This window comes from Peromyscus maniculatus, chromosome 19 (assembly GCF_049852395.1).
Source record: "Peromyscus maniculatus bairdii isolate BWxNUB_F1_BW_parent chromosome 19, HU_Pman_BW_mat_3.1, whole genome shotgun sequence".
NCBI lineage: Eukaryota > Metazoa > Chordata > Mammalia > Rodentia > Cricetidae > Peromyscus > Peromyscus maniculatus.
In genome coordinates, this window is record NC_134870.1 from 29635817 (window position 1) to 29653580 (window position 17764).

A 17764-nucleotide genomic window follows, 5' to 3' on the forward strand; every position below is an offset into this window, starting at 1 on the left:
TGCGGAAAGGAGACCTCGGCCCCGCCTCCCAAGACACGTCAGGCCACGCCCCTCACGGGTGCCCCGCCCCTTATGGGAGTTCTGCCCCCTGCTTTGCTGTCCTGGTCCGGATTCTGAGGCTTGAGACTCCGCGCTTGGGCGGGGACCCGTGGCATTATTCATAGGATTATAGGGCCGTTTCTTTCTGGGCGAGGGTCATATCCTCGGGAAACCGAGTCGTCATCCCGTCCAGCCGCTAGCCCCAGATGGGTCTTTGGGACAGTGGTCCCTCTCTAGGAACCTTGGAAGATCTGGCCACCCTGCCCCTCTCAGGTGCAGAAAGACAGATTTTCCCAGTGCGCTAGGAAGATTGCTGGCTTTCTACTCGTCCGGGGGACCTGAGAGCAAGACCTGTGCCGGATGTGAGGGATAGACCGGTGGCCAAAGCCCCTCCTGACCTCCCGACCACCCACGAGGATCCAGGCTCGCGCCGCACAGTCCTCCTGGGGAAGGGGGGGCGGCGCAGTCACGCGCCCATCTCACTTGCGTTCACACACGCGTAAGGCTCACGCTCTCCGCCCCGCACACCTGTGCTCCGCCTCTTGGTCCTGGGCCCGCGGCGCGAGAAGGCATTTGGGAACCCGGGACAGTTTCAGAGGCGCCCCTCCCCGCCCCCGCCCCCGCCCCGCCATCCCCTCCATTTCCCGGGCAGGAGTGGTCCAGAGCCTGCCGCGGCTCCCAACCGGCCCACATCCCTCGCCATCCTTCCCTCCCCCCGTCTGCCGCGGCCCCGGTATCCGCAGCCACCAGCCCGGAGCCGGTGAGGCGGCAAAGGGGGGAGGGGGAGGAAGCAAGGGATGAGCTCCGGGAGGGCGTCGGGGGCCCTGAGCCGGACGAGGACGCCCCTGGAACCGGGACCCGAGCCGGAGCCGGAGCCGGAGACAGAACCAAACCACCGGTACCGGGTGGGCCAGGTGGTCAGGGTGGGATAAACCGGAAAAGAAGGGACCCAGAAATGCAGGGAGGGGAGGGGGCGGCCCGAGGCCTGGCTCAGGCCGGTGTAGAGGAGGTATCAACACTGACTCAAGCGTGTTTTCTGGGCTCGCTCTCTGAGAATTTCGTCCCATCTTGTGCTGCAGTGTCCTTGGAAGGGACGGGGGCTCGGGATGAGCTGTAAAGGATAGCTTTCTGGATGTCAGAAAAAATGGGACTGGGTCGCCGCAGAGGGCTTTTGCCTCCAGCCTGCGGCGGTCTTGGCCGACTAGCACCCTTAGTCCGGACAGCTCCTTGATTCGGTGGGGGGTGGGGCGGATCTCCCATTGCGGATCCTAAGATGCTTTCTTACTCTGCGGGTACCCAGCTGCAGCCCACTAAACCCAGGAGGCGCCCTGGCCCGCGCTCGCCCCCCAGGGCCTCATGTCGGAACCACAGCCTGACCTGGAGCCGCCCCAACATGGGCTGTACATGCTCTTCCTGCTTGTGCTGGTCTTCTTCCTCATGGGCCTTGTAGGCTTCATGATCTGCCACGTGCTCAAGAAGAAAGGCTACCGCTGCCGCACGTCTAGGGGTTCAGAGCCTGATGATGCCCAGCTCCAGCCCCGTGAGTGAGGAGCCTAGAAACCTAATTAAGGCACCTTTCTCTCTTACCCTTCTCCCCAAACTTTTTTCTGCCTCCCTGGCCGACAGACACAGCCCAAATCCTAATGAAGCTCAAAAGACTATGATGCTTTTTTGAGTCTGCATGTAAAGTGACACCACCCCGAAATTTTGAGGCTAGAGAAGGGGGTCCACTCATGGTAGCCCTAGGAGCCCATGTCTTCTCCTACCCTTTCAGGCCTGATGCATGAAGGCACATAGGTAAAGGGATATGTCTTCAGTCATCACCCATGGGGCCATCGGGTCATATTCCCCCAAAGCTGACTCATTTCCCACATCCTTGCCAACCTCTTTCATCTTTCAGCTGAAGATGATGACGTGAATGAGGACACAGTAGAGAGGATTGTTCGCTGCATCATCCAAAATGAAGGTGGGTATAGGCCAAAAGCTTGCTCCTTCCCAAACTGACTTTCTCTTGCCCTGACCTCCACCTCCGCTGACTCCATCTCCCTCTCCCATCAGCCAATGCTGAGGCCTTGAAGGAGATGCTAGGGGACAGTGAAGGAGAAGGGACAGTTCAGCTCTCCAGGTGAGCTGGAAACAAGGGCCAGCATGACTTATCTTACCTTGGCGTCCCCTCTCCTCCAATACAGTCTTCCAAAGGACCATGGGAGTTTGGGGGTGGGGGTCAGGTAGGCCAAGGCTAGCTAACCTATGGAAGTTTATAGAAACCTTTTATCCTTTATCTCCCATCTAGATACCATCCAGCCTAACACCTCTGGTGTCACTTTCTTTGGTTGAGCATTGCTCTCTTTAGTAAACAGGGTGGAAAGGAAGACTACATGACCACTCATGTCTTAGCATTGAATTTTACTAAAGACGAAAGGATGTTGGAACCTGGGGAAGGGGGGCTTTGGGGAGGATTAAAGAACATATTGAACGGACAGAAGGAAATGGCAGGAAGGAGAATGAAAATATCCTTTCTTGCTCCCTTTCTTCCTGTGGTCCAGTGTGGATGCCACCTCCAGCCTGCAGGATGGAGCCCCTTCCCATCATCACACGGTGCATCTTGGCTCTGCAGCTCCTTGCATCCACTGTAGCCGCAACAAGAGGCCCCCACTTGTCCGTCAGGGACGCTCTAAGGAAGGAAAAGGCCGCCCCCGGCCCGGAGAGACCACTGTTTTCTCAGTGGGCAGGTGGGGACACGGTGGTTCAAGAAAAGGGAGGTTGAGTTGGCGCCCAATAATCCTGTCCCCCAAAGGTGGAGCCCCAGTTCTTTCCTCCGAATGACTGAGTGACTGCAGCAGGGGTCAAGCTGCACAGAGTGTCCCACAGTCTCAGAAGGCCTCCCTACCCCAGGCCAGAGAATTTACCATCAACCCCAGGGAGGGAGGTTTAGGTGACCTTTGAGCTGTAGTCCTAAACTGCGATGTTCTCTTCCCGCCCAGGTTCCGAGTGACGCATATCGAGAAGCGCTATGGCCTACATGAACATCGTGATGGTTCCCCTACAGACAGAAGCTGGGGCTCTGGTGGGGGCCAGGAAGCAGGGGCCAGTCAGGTGGCTGGGGGAGGGCAGCCTAGGACAGGGACGGCTGCCACCGAGAGGCTGCTCCCTGAGCCACCACCCTCCCAGGCTGTAACCACCCACCCAGTGCAGAATGGAGGACTCAAGGATGACAGCCTAGTCCCTAGTACACTTGAGGGAACCCCGGCAACCTCTGCAGAACTGAACTTGGGCACTCGAGGAAGAGGCCCAAGCCTAGGGCTGCCTACTCAGGAGGCAAACGGACAGCCAACCAAACTGGACACCTCAGGTCAGCAGGTATGAAGACATGGTCAGGGCTGCATTGGGCAGTGGTGGACACATCTTATAACGTCCCTAATCTGAGCAACATTGGTGATCCACCTCCCGTTCCCACTGAATACTTGCCCTTCTCTCAGGAGTCTCTACCACCAGAAGAAGGGGGTGTGTGAGGCGAGTCTCCCTGAGCTTGAGATCAGGTAACCTCATCTTCCCACCCTCTGCCTAAACCACCCCAGCCCACCCAACCCCCTGAACCCTTGGGGAGAACTCTAAGCTTAGTGTGTGTTCCAGAATCCCTGGCTGGCGGTGGGGAGGGGGAGTGGGCATAGAGGTCCTGCAGGAGTTCGATCTACACTCTCTGGAGAAGAAGTGGATCGGAGCAACACTGTTCCCCGCTTCCTTTCTTCCAAGCCTCAGTCTCCACTGTGCTGATGGATTACCAGCAGGCATTGCCAGGGTATGGATAGCCATGAAGGCTCTCCCCTCCACTGGACAGCACTGCTCCTCATTTGAGGGACCAGCTCTACTTCCATCCGGAGTTACGTGGTCCCAGGCTGAGGGACCTCAGGAGGAGCCCCTCCCAACTCCCCACCCCTCACTCTTTTCCTTTCCCCACCTGCCAACAGGTTGCCTGGCCTGCCTTCCCCCAAAACCTCGCTCCAAAACATGCAAGGGCGTGGCAGCTGGGACCAGGCCCTACCCCTGGTGGGCCCCTAAAGCAATAGCACCTTAGGCTTCCTGCCCTCTTGGCACAAGAGGCCCAGGCCCTGGCTTGGACTTCATGCCCTTTATTCACTGTCAATAAATCCGCTCAGACCATTACAGTTGCTTTGCATCCTGGCTTCAGCTCCTTCTGACATCCAAGATCTGCTCCTCCCCCCGGCTCCAGGCCTAGTGACCCTGGCATTCAGGGTGGGGTTGGCCACAGAGGCAGGGTGAAGACAGAGATGAGCCAGAGCCATACAAGGCTTTAAGGAATGGGTTCCAGCCCCAGAGATTTAGGGGATGTTTTACCACCCTAGATATGGGGTGATGGCAAAAAGTCAAAGGGGCAGTTCCAGCCCAGAGATGACGGGGGGAACCGTGGAGGAAAGGAGTGGGTTCAAATCCCAGAAATGGGAGCAGGGTAAGTTTCTACCCCTGGAGGTGGAGAGTGGATATGGGGGAAGATTGCAGCTTTTGCCTCTGTCGCTCCAGATCATTGAGGGGGTGGTTCCTGTCAGCACGGAGAGAGGGGCAGCAGCATCGGTGGGGGACAGTGAACCCCCCCCCGACCTTCAGGTGAGGGGATCTGGATGGCCAGGGTCCGGGGCTTTGGCTGGTGGAGGAGGTGGTGGACGCATCTGTAGGGGATACACATAATTAGTGCTCCGGAGTCCCTCTTGGGGCCGTCCCTGTCCATTACCTCTGCCCAGCAAACAAAACAGGACCCAAAGGAATGACCCTTCCGTACAATCTTCTCCAAGACAGAGGCCCTTACCGGCCTGAGTCGAGGCACCATCATGTCCAGGGGTCCTGGGCAGTCTAGGACTTTGTCTAGAAATAGAAACCAGAAGTCAATTCTCAAGCATTGTTGGGCTCCATGCTGCATCTCCAGCACTAAGGATAGTGACACTTTATAAATACTTGTTGACTAAGCAAAAAACAAAACAAAAAAAAACACCAGCCTGAGCTATAAAATCCATTAGTCCATCCATCCTCAAATACTTAATGCACTGTACAAAGTACCAAAGAAAGGAGATGGAGTACAAAGCTCCTCTTAAAATAGCTATTGAGAATACCATGGTGCACACACACACACACACACACACACACACACACACGGGGGGGGGGGGAGGAGGAGAGAGAGAATGCCTAAGTCCTAACTTATTCAAAGTGAAGTAGGGGTGCTGGAAGAGGTGATAGTGACTGGAGTCAGGGAGCCTGGCTTGGAGAAGTGGACATTACTAGAATGCATTAGAAAGGCTGAGTATTTCATGGTGAAAACTAGGGGGCTGGGGACATAACTAGGGGTAGATATGCTTGCCTAGCATAAACAAGATCCTAGTTTGATCCCCGGCACCTCCAAAAATATAGAGAGAAATGAATCCAAAGGTAAGTATTATATTTCAGAGTTCAAGGACACTAAGAGGAAAAGGTACATTTTGGGAGAATGTAAGAATGCCATGAGAAAAGATAGATAATTTTAAAAATAATGATGATCTAAAACACCATGTTTCCTATGTGCCAATCACAATGTTATATCTCCTTCTCCTCCTTCTTCTTTTTTTGGTTTTTCAAGACAGGGTTTCTCTGTCCTAGAACTCACTTTGTAGATCAGGCTGGCCTCGGACTCACAGAGATCCACCTGCCTCTACCTCCCAAGTGCTGGGATTAAAGACGCACACCACCAAACAGACATCTTGGTTAACTTTTCCTTCTTTTTTTTTTTTTTTTTTTTTTTTTTGGTTTTTTCGAGACAGGGTTTCTCTGTTTAGCTTTGCGCCTTTCCTGGAGCTCACTTGGTAGCCCAGGCTGGCCTCGAACTCACAAAGATCCGCCTGCCTCTGCCTCCCGAGTGCTGGGATTAAAGGCGTGCGCCACCACGCCCGGCTAACTTTTCCTTCTTATATGTTTTGCTTGCATGAATGTCTGTGTGCCACATGCAATTGGCTGGTGCTCACTGGGATCAGAAGAGTGTGTCAGATCTAGTGGGACTGGAGTTACGGAGGGTTGTGAGCTCGCATGCGAGTGCTGGGAATCAAACTTGGGTCCTCTGCAAGAGCAACAAGTGCTCTTAACCACTGAGCCTTCTCTCCAGCCCCTGATAACAATTCAATAAAGCAGTGCCTTTCCCTTCACTTTATAAAGAGTGTATGTAAACCAAGCTAGGCTAGTGACTCGTACTTCTAATCTCAACACATGGGGGAGGCTGGGGCAGGGGGAGTGCTAGCTTAAGGCGAGCCCTATCTCCAAAGACTAAAGCATAACAACAGAAAACCTAGACCAAGGACCAGACAGGTTAAGCCTTCCACCTCAAGTCATACAATAGAAAGGGACAGAGGACTTTGAACCTGGCTCCAAATCCAAGCTCTCCTCCTCTTCAATGTGCCATGGGCCTTATTGCAAGGTACACCCAGGGCACACAGGAGCAGGTAAGGCAGAGTCCAAACTTCTTCCTGGCCACTACTTAGGCTCCAAGGCTCCAATTCTCTCTACTCACCCACAGGCAGAGCAGGTGCAGTGGATCCTTCCAAGGCACAGGTGGGTGCAGGAGGGGAGAAACTGGGAGGAGAAGGGGATGGCAGCGTCTAGAGACAGGGTAGGCATCCGTCATTCCTGGTCCGTGGAAGGCTTAACCGGCGTTTCCTCTCACCCCACTCTGTTTCTCTCCCATTCCTTCTCAACACCGAAAGCAGCCAGCCAAACGAGGGCTGTCACTGATACATATTTCAACAGCCAATGTGTACCGACTAGTTGTTAGGCGACAGGTATTCTGCCGACACTGCACGTATACAAACGTCCTCAACCTTCACCACCACCCTGTGAGCTATGGATTCTGATGGCTGCTACGGGAGACGTGAGATTCAGATGGAGCCATCTGTCAGAATCGGGGTTACTTAGTGGGGGAGTACTGGCCGGACCTGGGGTGTTCTGACTTTCCTGTCATGATCCCTGCTGTCTCATGACAGGGCAACACAAATTCAAACACTTCTGGTATAACCCGGGGCTAAGGAGTCTACCTCTATCGTCTCTAGTCGTGACAGTGAGCCTGTTTAAACAGCTCTTGCTTCTATTGGACACACGAAGAAGGCAGCTCCGAGGAGTTAAATAACCACCCAATGTCACGCTATAGCCATCTGTACTCAGGCCTAGCCGGCCCTAAAGTTCCCAAACTCCTACGAAGGGTGCCTTGGTTTCTATTTCCTCTTCCTAGCAAAAGCACACAGGGAGGCCTAAGCTACCATAGGAGGCCAAGCTGGGGAGGAAACGGGGCTTTAAGATTACCATGGAGCCCTCCCTGCTGAGGTGAAAGGGTCAACCCAGAGGTACTTGGGAACTGAAGGAGAATGAAGCTTCACCTGCTCGGGGTCAGAGAGTTCAGGTGGCCCTGGGGGGCCAAGCAGTTCCTCTACCAGTAGGGATGGAAAGACTCCAACGTGGCCCCCAAACTCTCCCCTCCAGAAGCCATCATCCACGCCATCTTGAGCCCTGGGCAGCAGGCGGATGAGTGCCCCTTCCGGGAAGCTTAGCTCCTCTTCACTCTGTCCAGTGTAGCTGTACAGGGCCCGGGCCAGGAATGCTACGGGAGCCCAGGAGAGAAGATGGACTAAGGCAGTGGACGGTTGCGCCACGCCACTCTACGACCATCCAATAAGCTGTGCCTATACCCGCGGTCCCTGAATCCAAAACTTCCTTCCCTTACCCGTGGGCTCTGCTCCCGAGGGATGGCTGCCGCCGTGGCTGCTCTCAGGAAGGGAGAGATCCGGGAAGTTGAGGTATCGCTCGGGGACAAAGCCTGCTTCGCCATGCTGATTCCGAGCCTGCTCACCCAGCAATGCAAACAGGTATCAGACTCGCTCAGCAGTCCGTGACCTTGGCTCTTCAATACTCAAGTTTCTGGCATTGCCTGGATGAGTCCTTGGGAGCCACACACAAGTCCTCCCACCGCCCCCAACCCAGGGTCCCACACTCACCTTCACCCACTCATCGGCATCTCCTTCCTCTATGACCTCCAGCCACTCACCCTCTGTGATAGTCAGCTCATCCTCGCGTCCTGCCTAAGCCCCACAAGGAAGGAGTCAGGGTTTGCCCCTCCCACTCCCCCACCCCACCCCCCCGTTGCCCACCCGAAGTTTCCAGACCCTTTCACACCTGGTAGCCAAACACCACATGTGCAGGGCAGGGGAGGGGTCTGGTAGCCAGGGCTGGCGGGGCAGGCTCTTCAAAGAGCTCCCCAGCCTCCTCACATTCATCGAAGTCAGAAAGCTCGGCATCCTCAGCCTGGAGAGGGGTAGAGGACAGGCTCTGTCTCAAGTACTGCATGGATCTCCCACACCCCTCTCTTACCTCTAAGGGGCACTGGGAATCCTCCTTCAGGACAGTAGCCCCTCAACCAATCATATCTCATAACCAAAACCACCATAGGGCAGGATGATACTAAATAATAGCAATTACCACAATTAGGTGCTTAATATGAAGAATTTATATATATATGTATATATGTGTGTGTGTGTGTGTGTGTGTGTGTGTATAGCTTCATTTAAGCTTCAGTATAACCCAGTGTTATTTTATATAGCAATATTAACCTCACTCTACTTTTGAAGAAACTCAGGCTCACAAAGGTTAAGTCATTTGCCAAGGTCACATGGCTATTAAGTGGCTGGCATTCAGTTAACTTACAGACTGCTCCTAGAACCATGGTTGGTTGGTTTGTTTGTTTGTTTGGTTGGTTGGTTGGTTTTTGGTTTTTTCAAGACAGAGTAGCCCTGGTTGACCTAGAACTCACTCTGTAAATCAGGCTGGCCTCAGACTCACAGAGATCCACCTGCCTCTGCGTCCCAAGTGCTGGGGAGGGGGGGTCAAAGACATGCACCACCACCGCCCAGCAGAACCATGGTTCTTAATCACCACATTAGAAGTGTATTGAGGGGGGGGCTGGAGAGATGGCTCAGAGGTTAAGAGCACTGGCTGTTCTTCCAGAGGTCCTGAGTTCAATTCCCAGCAACCACATGGTGGCTCACAACCATCTACAATGAGATATGGCGCCCTCTTCTGGCATGCAGGCTGAACACTCACTGTATACATAATAAATAAATAAAATCTTTAAAAAAAAAAAAAAAAGTGTATTGAGGATTCTCCATGCCAGAAACTATGCAGTATCTCATTTAAGCTCATTTAAGCCTCATGGTAACCCCGTGAATTAGCTAGTGTGATTCCCATTTTAGAGACGCTGCCTTCTAACAGGGAATTTTAGCCTCCCAGGTGTGCATGGTTAGGGACAAGGAGGGACTCACCGTAGGAGAGAGGTCCCTCTGGGACAGCCGGGCCTCACTAAGCCGTCTCTCCTGCTCCACCTCATCCTGGGCTTGGGTCATGGCTGGCTTCAGCCAGCGCTGCACATCCAGGCCGGCCTCCTGCAGCAGGGCCAGCCGGGCAGCTCCTTTTACCTGGCTCACCTGATGGGAGGAGGAAGAGAGAATATCCCGGCTAGCTGGGTCTACCCTCCGCTGCCCCCCCCCCTTTTCTCCACCACAGTGGAGGTGGGTTTCCCCGGGAGGCAGGATTTCGGCGGCGGCTCTTGGACCAGGGCTGTGGTTCACCTGTGCCCGTCGGATGTTCTCCCTCACTTCCTGGAGGCGCTGGTCTAGGCCTGGAGCTTCTCGCTCTGGAGCCTGCTGACGCCTCTGCTCCAGTCGCTGCAGCACCTGGTTGGTGAGGATGGCAGAGGTGGGTGGAGGAGATGCTATGGGCCACAGCTTACTCCGGAGCCCAGTACTTGGCTAGTTACATCACTTGCATTGTGTCATCTGCCTTTCCCTATGAGGTAGGTATTATTATTGGCTCCACTTTCGTGATGAGGAAACCCAAGTCCAGAAAGATGAAGTCATTCCTCACCCAGGGTTAGAGAACTCACAAGCCACAGGAGAGAATACAAACCCCAGTCTGTCTGGTTCCGAAAGCTGAGCTCTTAACTGCTGGATCACACCGTTGGGTTAAAATTCCTTTCCCTCCTTTCCTGACTGCATCAATGTTCCCCAGCTCTCAGCTTTTCCTGCCCACCCCCAATGCCTGCACCCCCACCTCACCCGATGCCCATGATGCTGGATCTTGTAGTCCCGAGCAGCCCTGCTCGTCCAGCGCTGAACCTCTTTCTCCAGGCCACCCTCTCCAGCCATGCCTCCTCCTCCCCGCTCCAGGGCATACACCTGAAGAAGACGAGGATTACTTGAAGAAAAAAAAATCTATCCTTCTCACTAGTTCCTTTTCCTTCTTCATCTTTTTAAAATTCTTTTTCGAGACAGGTGCCTCCAACTCACAGAGATCCACCTGGCTCTCCCTCCCGAGTGCTGGGATTAAAAGCATGTGCCACCACCAGCTGGCTTAAACTTCTTCTTGAGATTTATTGATTTTGTGTGTACGAATGTTTTGCCTGCATGTATGTCTGTCTGCACATCACATGCGTGCCTGGTGCCTGAGGAGGTGGTGACTCTTCAAGTGTATGCTGGGAATCAAACCCCGGGTCTTTTGCAAGAGCAAATCCTCTAACCACTGAGCCAACTCTCCAGCCCCTTCCTTCTTCATCTTGACCTCCAGTGTCAGGGACAAAGAGGCAGGAGTGAATGCCTTTGTCTGTGGACACAGGCCCAGGAATGGAATCAGAGTTGAGCGACAGAAGGGAGATGAAGAGAAGAGGGACTGAACGGAGGAGGTATGTTTGTGTTCAGATGCAGGTGAATGGGATTCTGAAACCCCACGCCCAATGCTGAACCATCACCAGATCGATATTAGGACAGGAACAATGACACAAAGGGTCTAAAGCACCCTTCTGTTTAGATGTGGCCTGTTTCCACAAGCAGCGTAGTCTCACCTGATCAGTCCCTGCTGGCTGGAACTGCTGAGGCGGAGTGGGGGAAAAGACCCCAGGCTCCTGAAGAAACAGCTTCACATCCTGTTCCCAGTTTACCTAGGGTTGGATAATACACAGTCACTCACGTGCCACCCACCCAACCCTGTCCCCAGATCTTCCTGGAAGAAAGGAAGGTGAGAGTTGCATTGGGTGGGGGTGGGGTGGCTGTATTTGAAAAAAAAAAGGGGGGGGGCATAAAGCATCACTAGGGAACACTCACAGCTCCAGCACTCACCTGAGAAGTTGCCTGCCCCCCATGGCGGGCATGTTCTAGGACCATCTCTGCAGCTTCCAACTCCGTGTGGCTTAATAACGTGAGGGGGTCCCTCAAGTATTCTGACAGCTCACTTACCAGGACCTGCAGAGAACCCCAAGGTACCATAATACAACCATTCTCCCAGGCCTCTACTGCAGATTAGCCATCCATGGATGGGGCGTGGACCTGAGACGAGGAATAAGGCACTACTGTTTCTAATCATAGTCCATCGTGTTTAAACCCCGTCACAGGTAAGAACTTCCACATTCATTCCCTTTGAACCTCATTAGTGTTATGATGTGGGCAGACTGGGATTAGCTCTGATGAGCAATGTGGAGTCAGACGTCTTGGATGACACAGACATCAAGAAGCAGGACCAGAGCCCACATATGCATCTTCTAATTCACTCTAAGCGCTAGCACTGGCCAGCCTGGGAAGAAGCAGAAAGCAGGGATGGTGTCTGCATTCACTTAAGGGCAGGAGTAATCTGCATGAGTACTGGCCTTGAGCAGGGCTGGCAGTTCCTCTTGGTAGTAGTGGGCAAGGTGAGCATTGGTGGCCACCAAGTTTAGCAGGTACTCATTGCGCGCTGCTCTCAACTGCTGGGAATACTGGGCTGACTGGGCAGACAGCTGGGAAATGGAAAGGAGAGTCAACAGGGAGCCCTGAACCCTGGGGGTCCTTCCAAGGCCAACCTAAACCCAGAAGCAGAATGGATCTCACATTATTGTTTACTACATGCCTGGCACTATGTTAAAACCCTCACATAGAACACTGGCTTAAAAACCCTCTCGTGGCTTCTGTACGTATCTAAAAATGCCAACGGTGCCTTACTGCAGTTTACCAGATCTCACATGAGCCGCCCCGAAACCTCTCTGACCTTTTTCATGGGCATGTGTCTTCGCCAAAGTGACTCTCTCCTCAGCTTTTGGGCTCACCATTCCCTCTCCTCAGAATGTTCTTCCCCCAGATCTCAGCCTGGCTGCCTCCTCGACACTCAGGTCTCCTGTTCAGTGGGGTCTCCCTTCTAAACCGCACCCAGTGTCGCCCTTTATCACAGCACTTTTATTTGCATCTTCAGCTGATTATTCACATACTCTCGTCTCAACCAGGCTGTGAGGATGGAACTCCACGAGTCCTGTTCTCACTGTATCCCCAGGGGTGGAACATTGCCAAGCATGTAGAGGTACACATGGTGTGTGCATGGTGTTTGCAGTGGTGGCACACGCTTTTAATCCCAGCACTCGGGAGGCAGAGCCAGGAGGATCTCTGTGAGTTCGAGGCCAGCCTGGTCTACAGAGTGACATCCAGGACAGGCACCAAAACTACACAGAGAAACCCTGTCTTGAAAAACCAAAAAAAAAAAAAAAAGAAAAAAATCATATATAAAAGGAACAGAAAAGAAAGGTATTGTTTCTACTATACAGATGAAGAAAACGAGAGTCAGAGAAACCAAGGAGCCACATTACTGAGCGCTTACTACGTGCCTGGCAATGAACCACTAGGAAATTTGGAAGCCTAGGATTAACCCACTCTGACTTTGACACCACTGGACCCCAAAACACTATGCTATGTATGTCTTTGTCCCACAAACCTTGGTACTCAGTTTCTGGAGGCTGGTCCGAGAGTGGAAGATCCCATGGTCACTTCGGTTCAGTCTGTGCAGGCAAAAAAGAGTCAAGAGTCAGGCACGGCTTTGAAATTTTCCTTCCACCCAACACGCCTCGCATTACACTTTGTGTGTCCTACTTGGTCATCCAAGAGCCCCACCTGGCCTGGACATCAGCTGCCTTCTCCTGTGCCAAGGCCCACACACGTTCGCGCTGCCCATAAAGCTTCCGACTTCGGCTCAGTTCCCGGACAGACTGTAGCACCTCAGCCTGGGCCCGCTGGAGACTCTCTGTCCCCTAGCGGCAAAGACACAGAGACTCCTGACCCAAACCATGGCTAATCCTGAGCAGGAGGTTCCTGTACCACATCCACCGAGACATACCTTCCTAAGCACCTGCTCCTTGGCACTCTTCCCAGTGCCCCCCGCCAGGTCGCGGTATCTGTCAGACGCCTGGAGGCGGGTTTGGCCTCCAGCCACAGTGGCATCCAGGAGGCAGCGCCAGGCACCAAACACTGTCCTGCCCCTTCCCAGAGAAGGTCTGTGTTGAAGGGAGAAACCCTCCCCCGGTTCACGAGACCCAACCCCAACCCCAACCCCACGAGAGACAAGAGTGCTCCCCCCCATCCAGGAGCCCATCAATCGACCAGTCCATTAATGCTCAGCCACAGGATCACTCCTGCCTTCCACCCCCACCCACAGTGTCCTTGCTGGGTCAGTTCCTCTGCGGCTGCTGCTGTGTCAGCTCTACCTGCTGCCGCTCACGTGCCTTTCCCCACTCATTAGGTCCTCATTTCCAGAGATCTCTGGGGCTGAGTTCCCCCACCACCACCCCGGCACCTCCACAACCCTGTGCGACTCACCTGCTGTCGACCTCCCCACTCCGCTGCCCTTCCCTCTTCAGGAACGGCCCAGCCAGCTTCTGGAGTGCCTGGTGAGAAAGCCATCACAAGCGAAGATCTTTTATGAAGACCCCCCCACCCCCCAACTGGGGGAAGAGTTTGGAACCAGGGTCTGTGATACTGTTCTTCGGATAGACAACATATACATTTCTGAAACGCCTTACATCCATTAATTCATTTAATCCCTATGACCATATTGTGGAGTTTCGGTATGATTATTACTATTCCCATTTTACAGAGAAAACAATTGAGGCCAAAAAATACTAAATAACTTGTCCAAGATCACACAGCTAAGTAAGCAGTAGAGCAGGGTTTTGACACAAATCTGGATGATTCTAGATAATTGTTCTTTTTAAAGTTTTTTTTTAATATAAAATCAATTTGTTCTAATTAACTCATGAATAAAAACATCACACCGTTAGGTTATCTGCTCTTGACCACAGTAAGAGGGAGGCACTGGTGCCCGTATAAAGAGGCTAGAACAGGAGGGAAGGTCCCAAAAGGAGTCCGATACCTGGCCATACTCCCGTTCAATGGCTGCCCTCTGCTTGCTGTAGGATCTGCGGAGATTTGGAGCAGAATGGGGGTGGGGGGTTACTGTTTGTTGCTGTTCTCCCACACTCAATCCTCTCTCTCCTCACCTTGAGGAGGAGGAAGAGGGAACCAGCCCAGACTGTGACTACATCCAGAGGGAATGGGTCCGATGAAATGAGAGTCCTTGAGATCACCTCTGGCAGCGGCAACACAGGTCACCCTCACCTTACAGCTCAGAGCCCCAGCAGGACCCTCCCACCCCTGGGGGACCATCTGTGGGCCTGGGGATGAGAGGACCGACAGGATTCGGTGTCCGCCAGACTTCCAACAGGTCTGGAAGAGGGAGGGGGTGAGGACAGTGGTGTGGGGTCAAGTGGTTTAGGAAGGGGCTCTCTCTTTATGAATAGAGCCCCAGTATCTGAAGAGGCAGGCCTGAGGTGAGGGTCATGAATGGGTAGGCCAGAAAGCTCCTCCTGACAACGCCCATCCCTGGCAGATGTGAGCTGAGGAAGGAGTGGCGCTCGCTCCTGTGAAGATGGAGTATGTGAGGGGTCTGGGGCTACCTGATATCTTCCAGCAGATCCGCCTCCCTCTGTTGCCGGCTCTGAAGGATGCTCAGCTGCTCCAAGAAGCGAAGTTTCACCTCCTGGGCTGGCTTCACCTGTAGGATTAAAAAGAGATGAAGATCCCCAGCCTGATACTCCACTCCGGCGTGGGGACCTACAAAACACCTCACAGGGAGCGGTGAGGGGGCGGGGCCCGAGAGAGGCTGGGCTGTTTCCTCGGTTTCTTCTGTGTTAGGCTTTGACCTCCTCGCCACTCCCTGTGTTCCACCCCGAGTCGAGTGCCCGTAGGCTCCCTCCGCTCCCCAGGACCTCCAGGAATGCCCCTTTTCCCGGGCAAATCTCACTTTTCGGGGCGGCGGCTGCATCTCGGATCCAGCAAAGGCTGCCAGACAGTCCACTCCGGAACTCGAGGAGGCCCCGCCCACAACAAGGCCCCGCCCCAGAGCTGGCCCGCTCCGCCCACGCTCGTCAAGCTGCGCGGGCGCGGAAGCACACAGGGGCAGCAGAGGAACTGAACCTGTTATTGCTACAAGTACCCCGGAAGGGTCCTGGCCGCCGGACGGACGCAGCGTGCGCCGGACGGTAGGGGAGAACCTCGAGCTTCTGAGTCAAGACGCCTGGCTTCTATTTCTAATACAGCCACTGATTCAGCCTGTAATTATTTCTGCTCCTTCATTTACATATGCATATCGCCAGTCCCAACACTAAGTGCAGGTGACCAAGGAAACTGAGTCACTGGACACCTGAGCGAAGATGCCTCTGACAAAGGGAGACACCTTTTCCTAATCCCTGCAGAACTGGAAATGCTAGCGTGAGAGGGATAAGAAATACGCCCGGGACCTGCAGAAACCAGTTCAGAGGAAAAGACGGGTGTACATGCTGGGCTACAGTAGGCACTAATGGTAGCAGTGAAGAGGTATGTGGCCTGGAAAGACCCTGTCATCATTTTGGATCTTTATGTTCCCAACTTAACAATTTTATCGTGGCGTGTGTGTGTATGTGTACACATGCGTGCCGGCATAGGTCAGCGGACGATCTTGGGTGTTGATCCTTGCCTTCCACTTGGTCTGACACAGAGTCGCTATTGTTTTTCTGCTGTGTATGCCAGACTAGCCAGCTTACAAACTTCAGAGGATTCTACTAGCACTGGACACTGGGCACTATAAGTCCAGCTTTTTTTACGGGTTCTAGGGATTTGAACTCAGGTCCTCACACTTACATAGCAGGTGCCTTTATCCCCTGATCCACCCCCCTAGCCCCTCAGTGTGCACTAAATTTATTTTACCCCACAATCCCTCCATCAGTAAGATACAGGTTCTATTGCAGAACACACATGGGGGCTGGGGGTAACACTCCTAGTGATCTATTTCCCTTAAATTCCAAGACCACCACCCCACTCCAAGACTTAATTATCCGTTTTCCGGTCTAACATCCAGCCTCCTTGCTTCCAGTTTCTTCCCACGACCCACTGTTCCTACAGTGGCCAGTGACTCAAAAGAGAGTTAGGATAACATCCTTTTATGCTTAAAATGTAATTGCTTCCAAGGAAACTCCAAATGCCTAAATCCAAATAGAATACAGGCTACAAAGATATGAGGATTGGGCCCCTGCAAAAGCATTCTCCTCTTGTCATTCTTGAAAGGACAGAGGCAAGGCACCACTCTGTCACCCACAGCAACCTGAGGAGTTTCCCTAGACTTTGTTTGTTTTTGTTTTTTGAGACAGAGTGAAGCTTTGTGTGTAGCTTTGGCTGCCCTGGAACTGGCTTTGTAGACCAGACTGGCCTCAAACTCAGCAATCCACCTGCCTCTGACTCCAAAGTGCTGGGATTAAAAGGTGTGTCCCCTAGACTTTTAGGTGATCTCAACTCAGTCCAAACTCTGATCGGTGGCTTTGATACTGAAAGGCATTTCAAGACTAGCTGGTATCATGAAGCAGAGTTGGAAATTTTATTAAAGATATCTTAATATAGGTCAAAGCACAAGAGTGAAGAGAAAAATCCAATCAGAAGAAAGTAAGACACATCCAAGTAGGAGAGGTGGTGGTATGTGTTCCCGAGGAAACCCAGGGGAAGGTTCGTTTGTACCCGTGTGTGGGAATGGGCACCTCGAGGGAGAGCAAGCAATTAATTTGTCTTAGCACTAGCCATGTATATTCTGTTGGTGGTTCTCAGATTACATCTTTTTGTTTGTTTGTTTCCAGACAGGGTTTCTCTGTGTAGCCCTGGCTGTCCTGGAACTCGCTTTGTAGACCAAATTGACCTTGAACTCACAGAGATCCACCTACCTCTGCCTCCCAAGTGCTAGGATTAGAGGTGGGCACCACCATACCCAGCTCTCAGATTACATCTTAAAGGATTGCTAAGAAGTCTTTTTTTTTTTTTTCCTTCTATCTCTTTTGATAAAAGAGATACAGGTTACAGATGGAATTCTTATACAGCGAAGCCAACAGTCACTGGAGTTGCATAAGGGGTTGATTACATATTCTACACTTGTCGATGGGATTTCTAATGAAATTCCTAGAAAATTGCAGGTTTATAGCTGGGAAGGGAGAAAGGCCTCAGGCAATTAATTGTACTGGAACTCTTGCTGGGTTACTAGCAAAGGCTTTAGCCGGAAGCTCTGATGAAGGGCTTCTCTCTGCTGTCTCAAATCCTCCAAATTTTCCCAATTTTTTCTTTCTTTCTTTCTTTTTTTTAAAATGTTTTTTGAAACGGTATGTAGCCTTATAACCATGGCCATCTTGGAACTCACTCTGTAAACCAGGCTGTCTTTTGAGCTCTGATCCACCTGTGCTCAGGAGTGCTGGGATTAAAGGTGGGTGGGCCTCTCCAACTACCCAGTCTCGGCTCCAGCTGCTGTCCTCCTGCCAAGCAAGGCCTCCCCCACTGCACTGCTCAGTTTTCAC

The 17764-nt window shown here is 52.8% G+C and overlaps 2 protein-coding genes across 4 annotated transcripts; one reads left to right on the top strand and one right to left on the bottom strand.

The window, feature by feature from the left end:
- Nucleotides 1-484: 484 nt before the first annotated feature.
- Nucleotides 485-4205, top strand: Rell2 (RELT like 2). 2 transcript variants are annotated; one of them, XM_006989217.4, is made up of 8 exons: nucleotides 485-937; nucleotides 1340-1579; nucleotides 1940-2005; nucleotides 2098-2164; nucleotides 2586-2771; nucleotides 3024-3399; nucleotides 3519-3578; nucleotides 3793-4205. In XM_006989217.4, the coding sequence occupies exons 2-7, from the start codon at nucleotides 1396-1398 to the stop codon at nucleotides 3549-3551; spliced, it is 912 nt and encodes a 303-aa protein (XP_006989279.1). In that variant the 5' UTR covers nucleotides 485-937; nucleotides 1340-1395; the 3' UTR covers nucleotides 3552-3578; nucleotides 3793-4205. The 2 variants fall into 2 exon arrangements, with proteins under 2 accessions (XP_006989279.1, XP_015863088.1); XM_016007602.3 differs by having other exon boundaries at nucleotides 668-944.
- Nucleotides 2431-15343, bottom strand: Fchsd1 (FCH and double SH3 domains 1). 2 transcript variants are annotated; one of them, XM_006989218.4, is made up of 20 exons: nucleotides 15202-15343; nucleotides 14855-14952; nucleotides 14272-14317; nucleotides 13719-13786; nucleotides 13240-13381; nucleotides 13017-13153; nucleotides 12841-12904; nucleotides 11750-11878; nucleotides 11226-11348; nucleotides 10952-11047; nucleotides 10170-10289; nucleotides 9684-9788; nucleotides 9378-9539; nucleotides 8236-8364; nucleotides 8058-8141; nucleotides 7787-7904; nucleotides 7443-7663; nucleotides 6584-6671; nucleotides 4862-4917; nucleotides 2431-4724 (listed from the first exon to the last, which is right to left on the bottom strand). In XM_006989218.4, exons 1-20 carry the CDS (start codon nucleotides 15220-15222, stop codon nucleotides 4659-4661), a joined length of 2073 nt encoding a protein of 690 aa, XP_006989280.1. In that variant the 5' UTR covers nucleotides 15223-15343; the 3' UTR covers nucleotides 2431-4658. The 2 variants fall into 2 exon arrangements, with proteins under 2 accessions (XP_006989280.1, XP_042119735.1); XM_042263801.2 differs by having other exon boundaries at nucleotides 13240-13375; nucleotides 15202-15335.
- Between the last annotated feature and the right edge of the window lie 2421 nt (nucleotides 15344-17764).

Excerpts from the sequence above, each read along its gene's own strand:
- Rell2 (XM_006989217.4), top strand. The coding sequence starts at position 1,396 with ATGTCGGAACCACAGCCTGACCTGGAGCCGCCCCAACATGGGCTGTAC. Across the intron at positions 1,580-1,939 it reads TGATGCCCAGCTCCAGCCCC|CTGAAGATGATGACGTGAAT; the intron begins GTGAGTGAGGAG and ends TTCATCTTTCAG. Across the intron at positions 3,400-3,518 it reads TGGACACCTCAGGTCAGCAG|GAGTCTCTACCACCAGAAGA; the intron begins GTATGAAGACAT and ends CCCTTCTCTCAG.
- Fchsd1 (XM_006989218.4), bottom strand. The coding sequence starts at position 15,222 with ATGCAGCCGCCGCCCCGAAAA. Across the intron at positions 14,953-15,201 it reads TGCAGCCGCCGCCCCGAAAA|GTGAAGCCAGCCCAGGAGGT; the intron begins GTGAGATTTGCC and ends TTAATCCTACAG. Across the intron at positions 13,382-13,718 it reads AGTGGGGAGGTCGACAGCAG|GGGCAGGACAGTGTTTGGTG; the intron begins GTGAGTCGCACA and ends TTCTCTGGGAAG.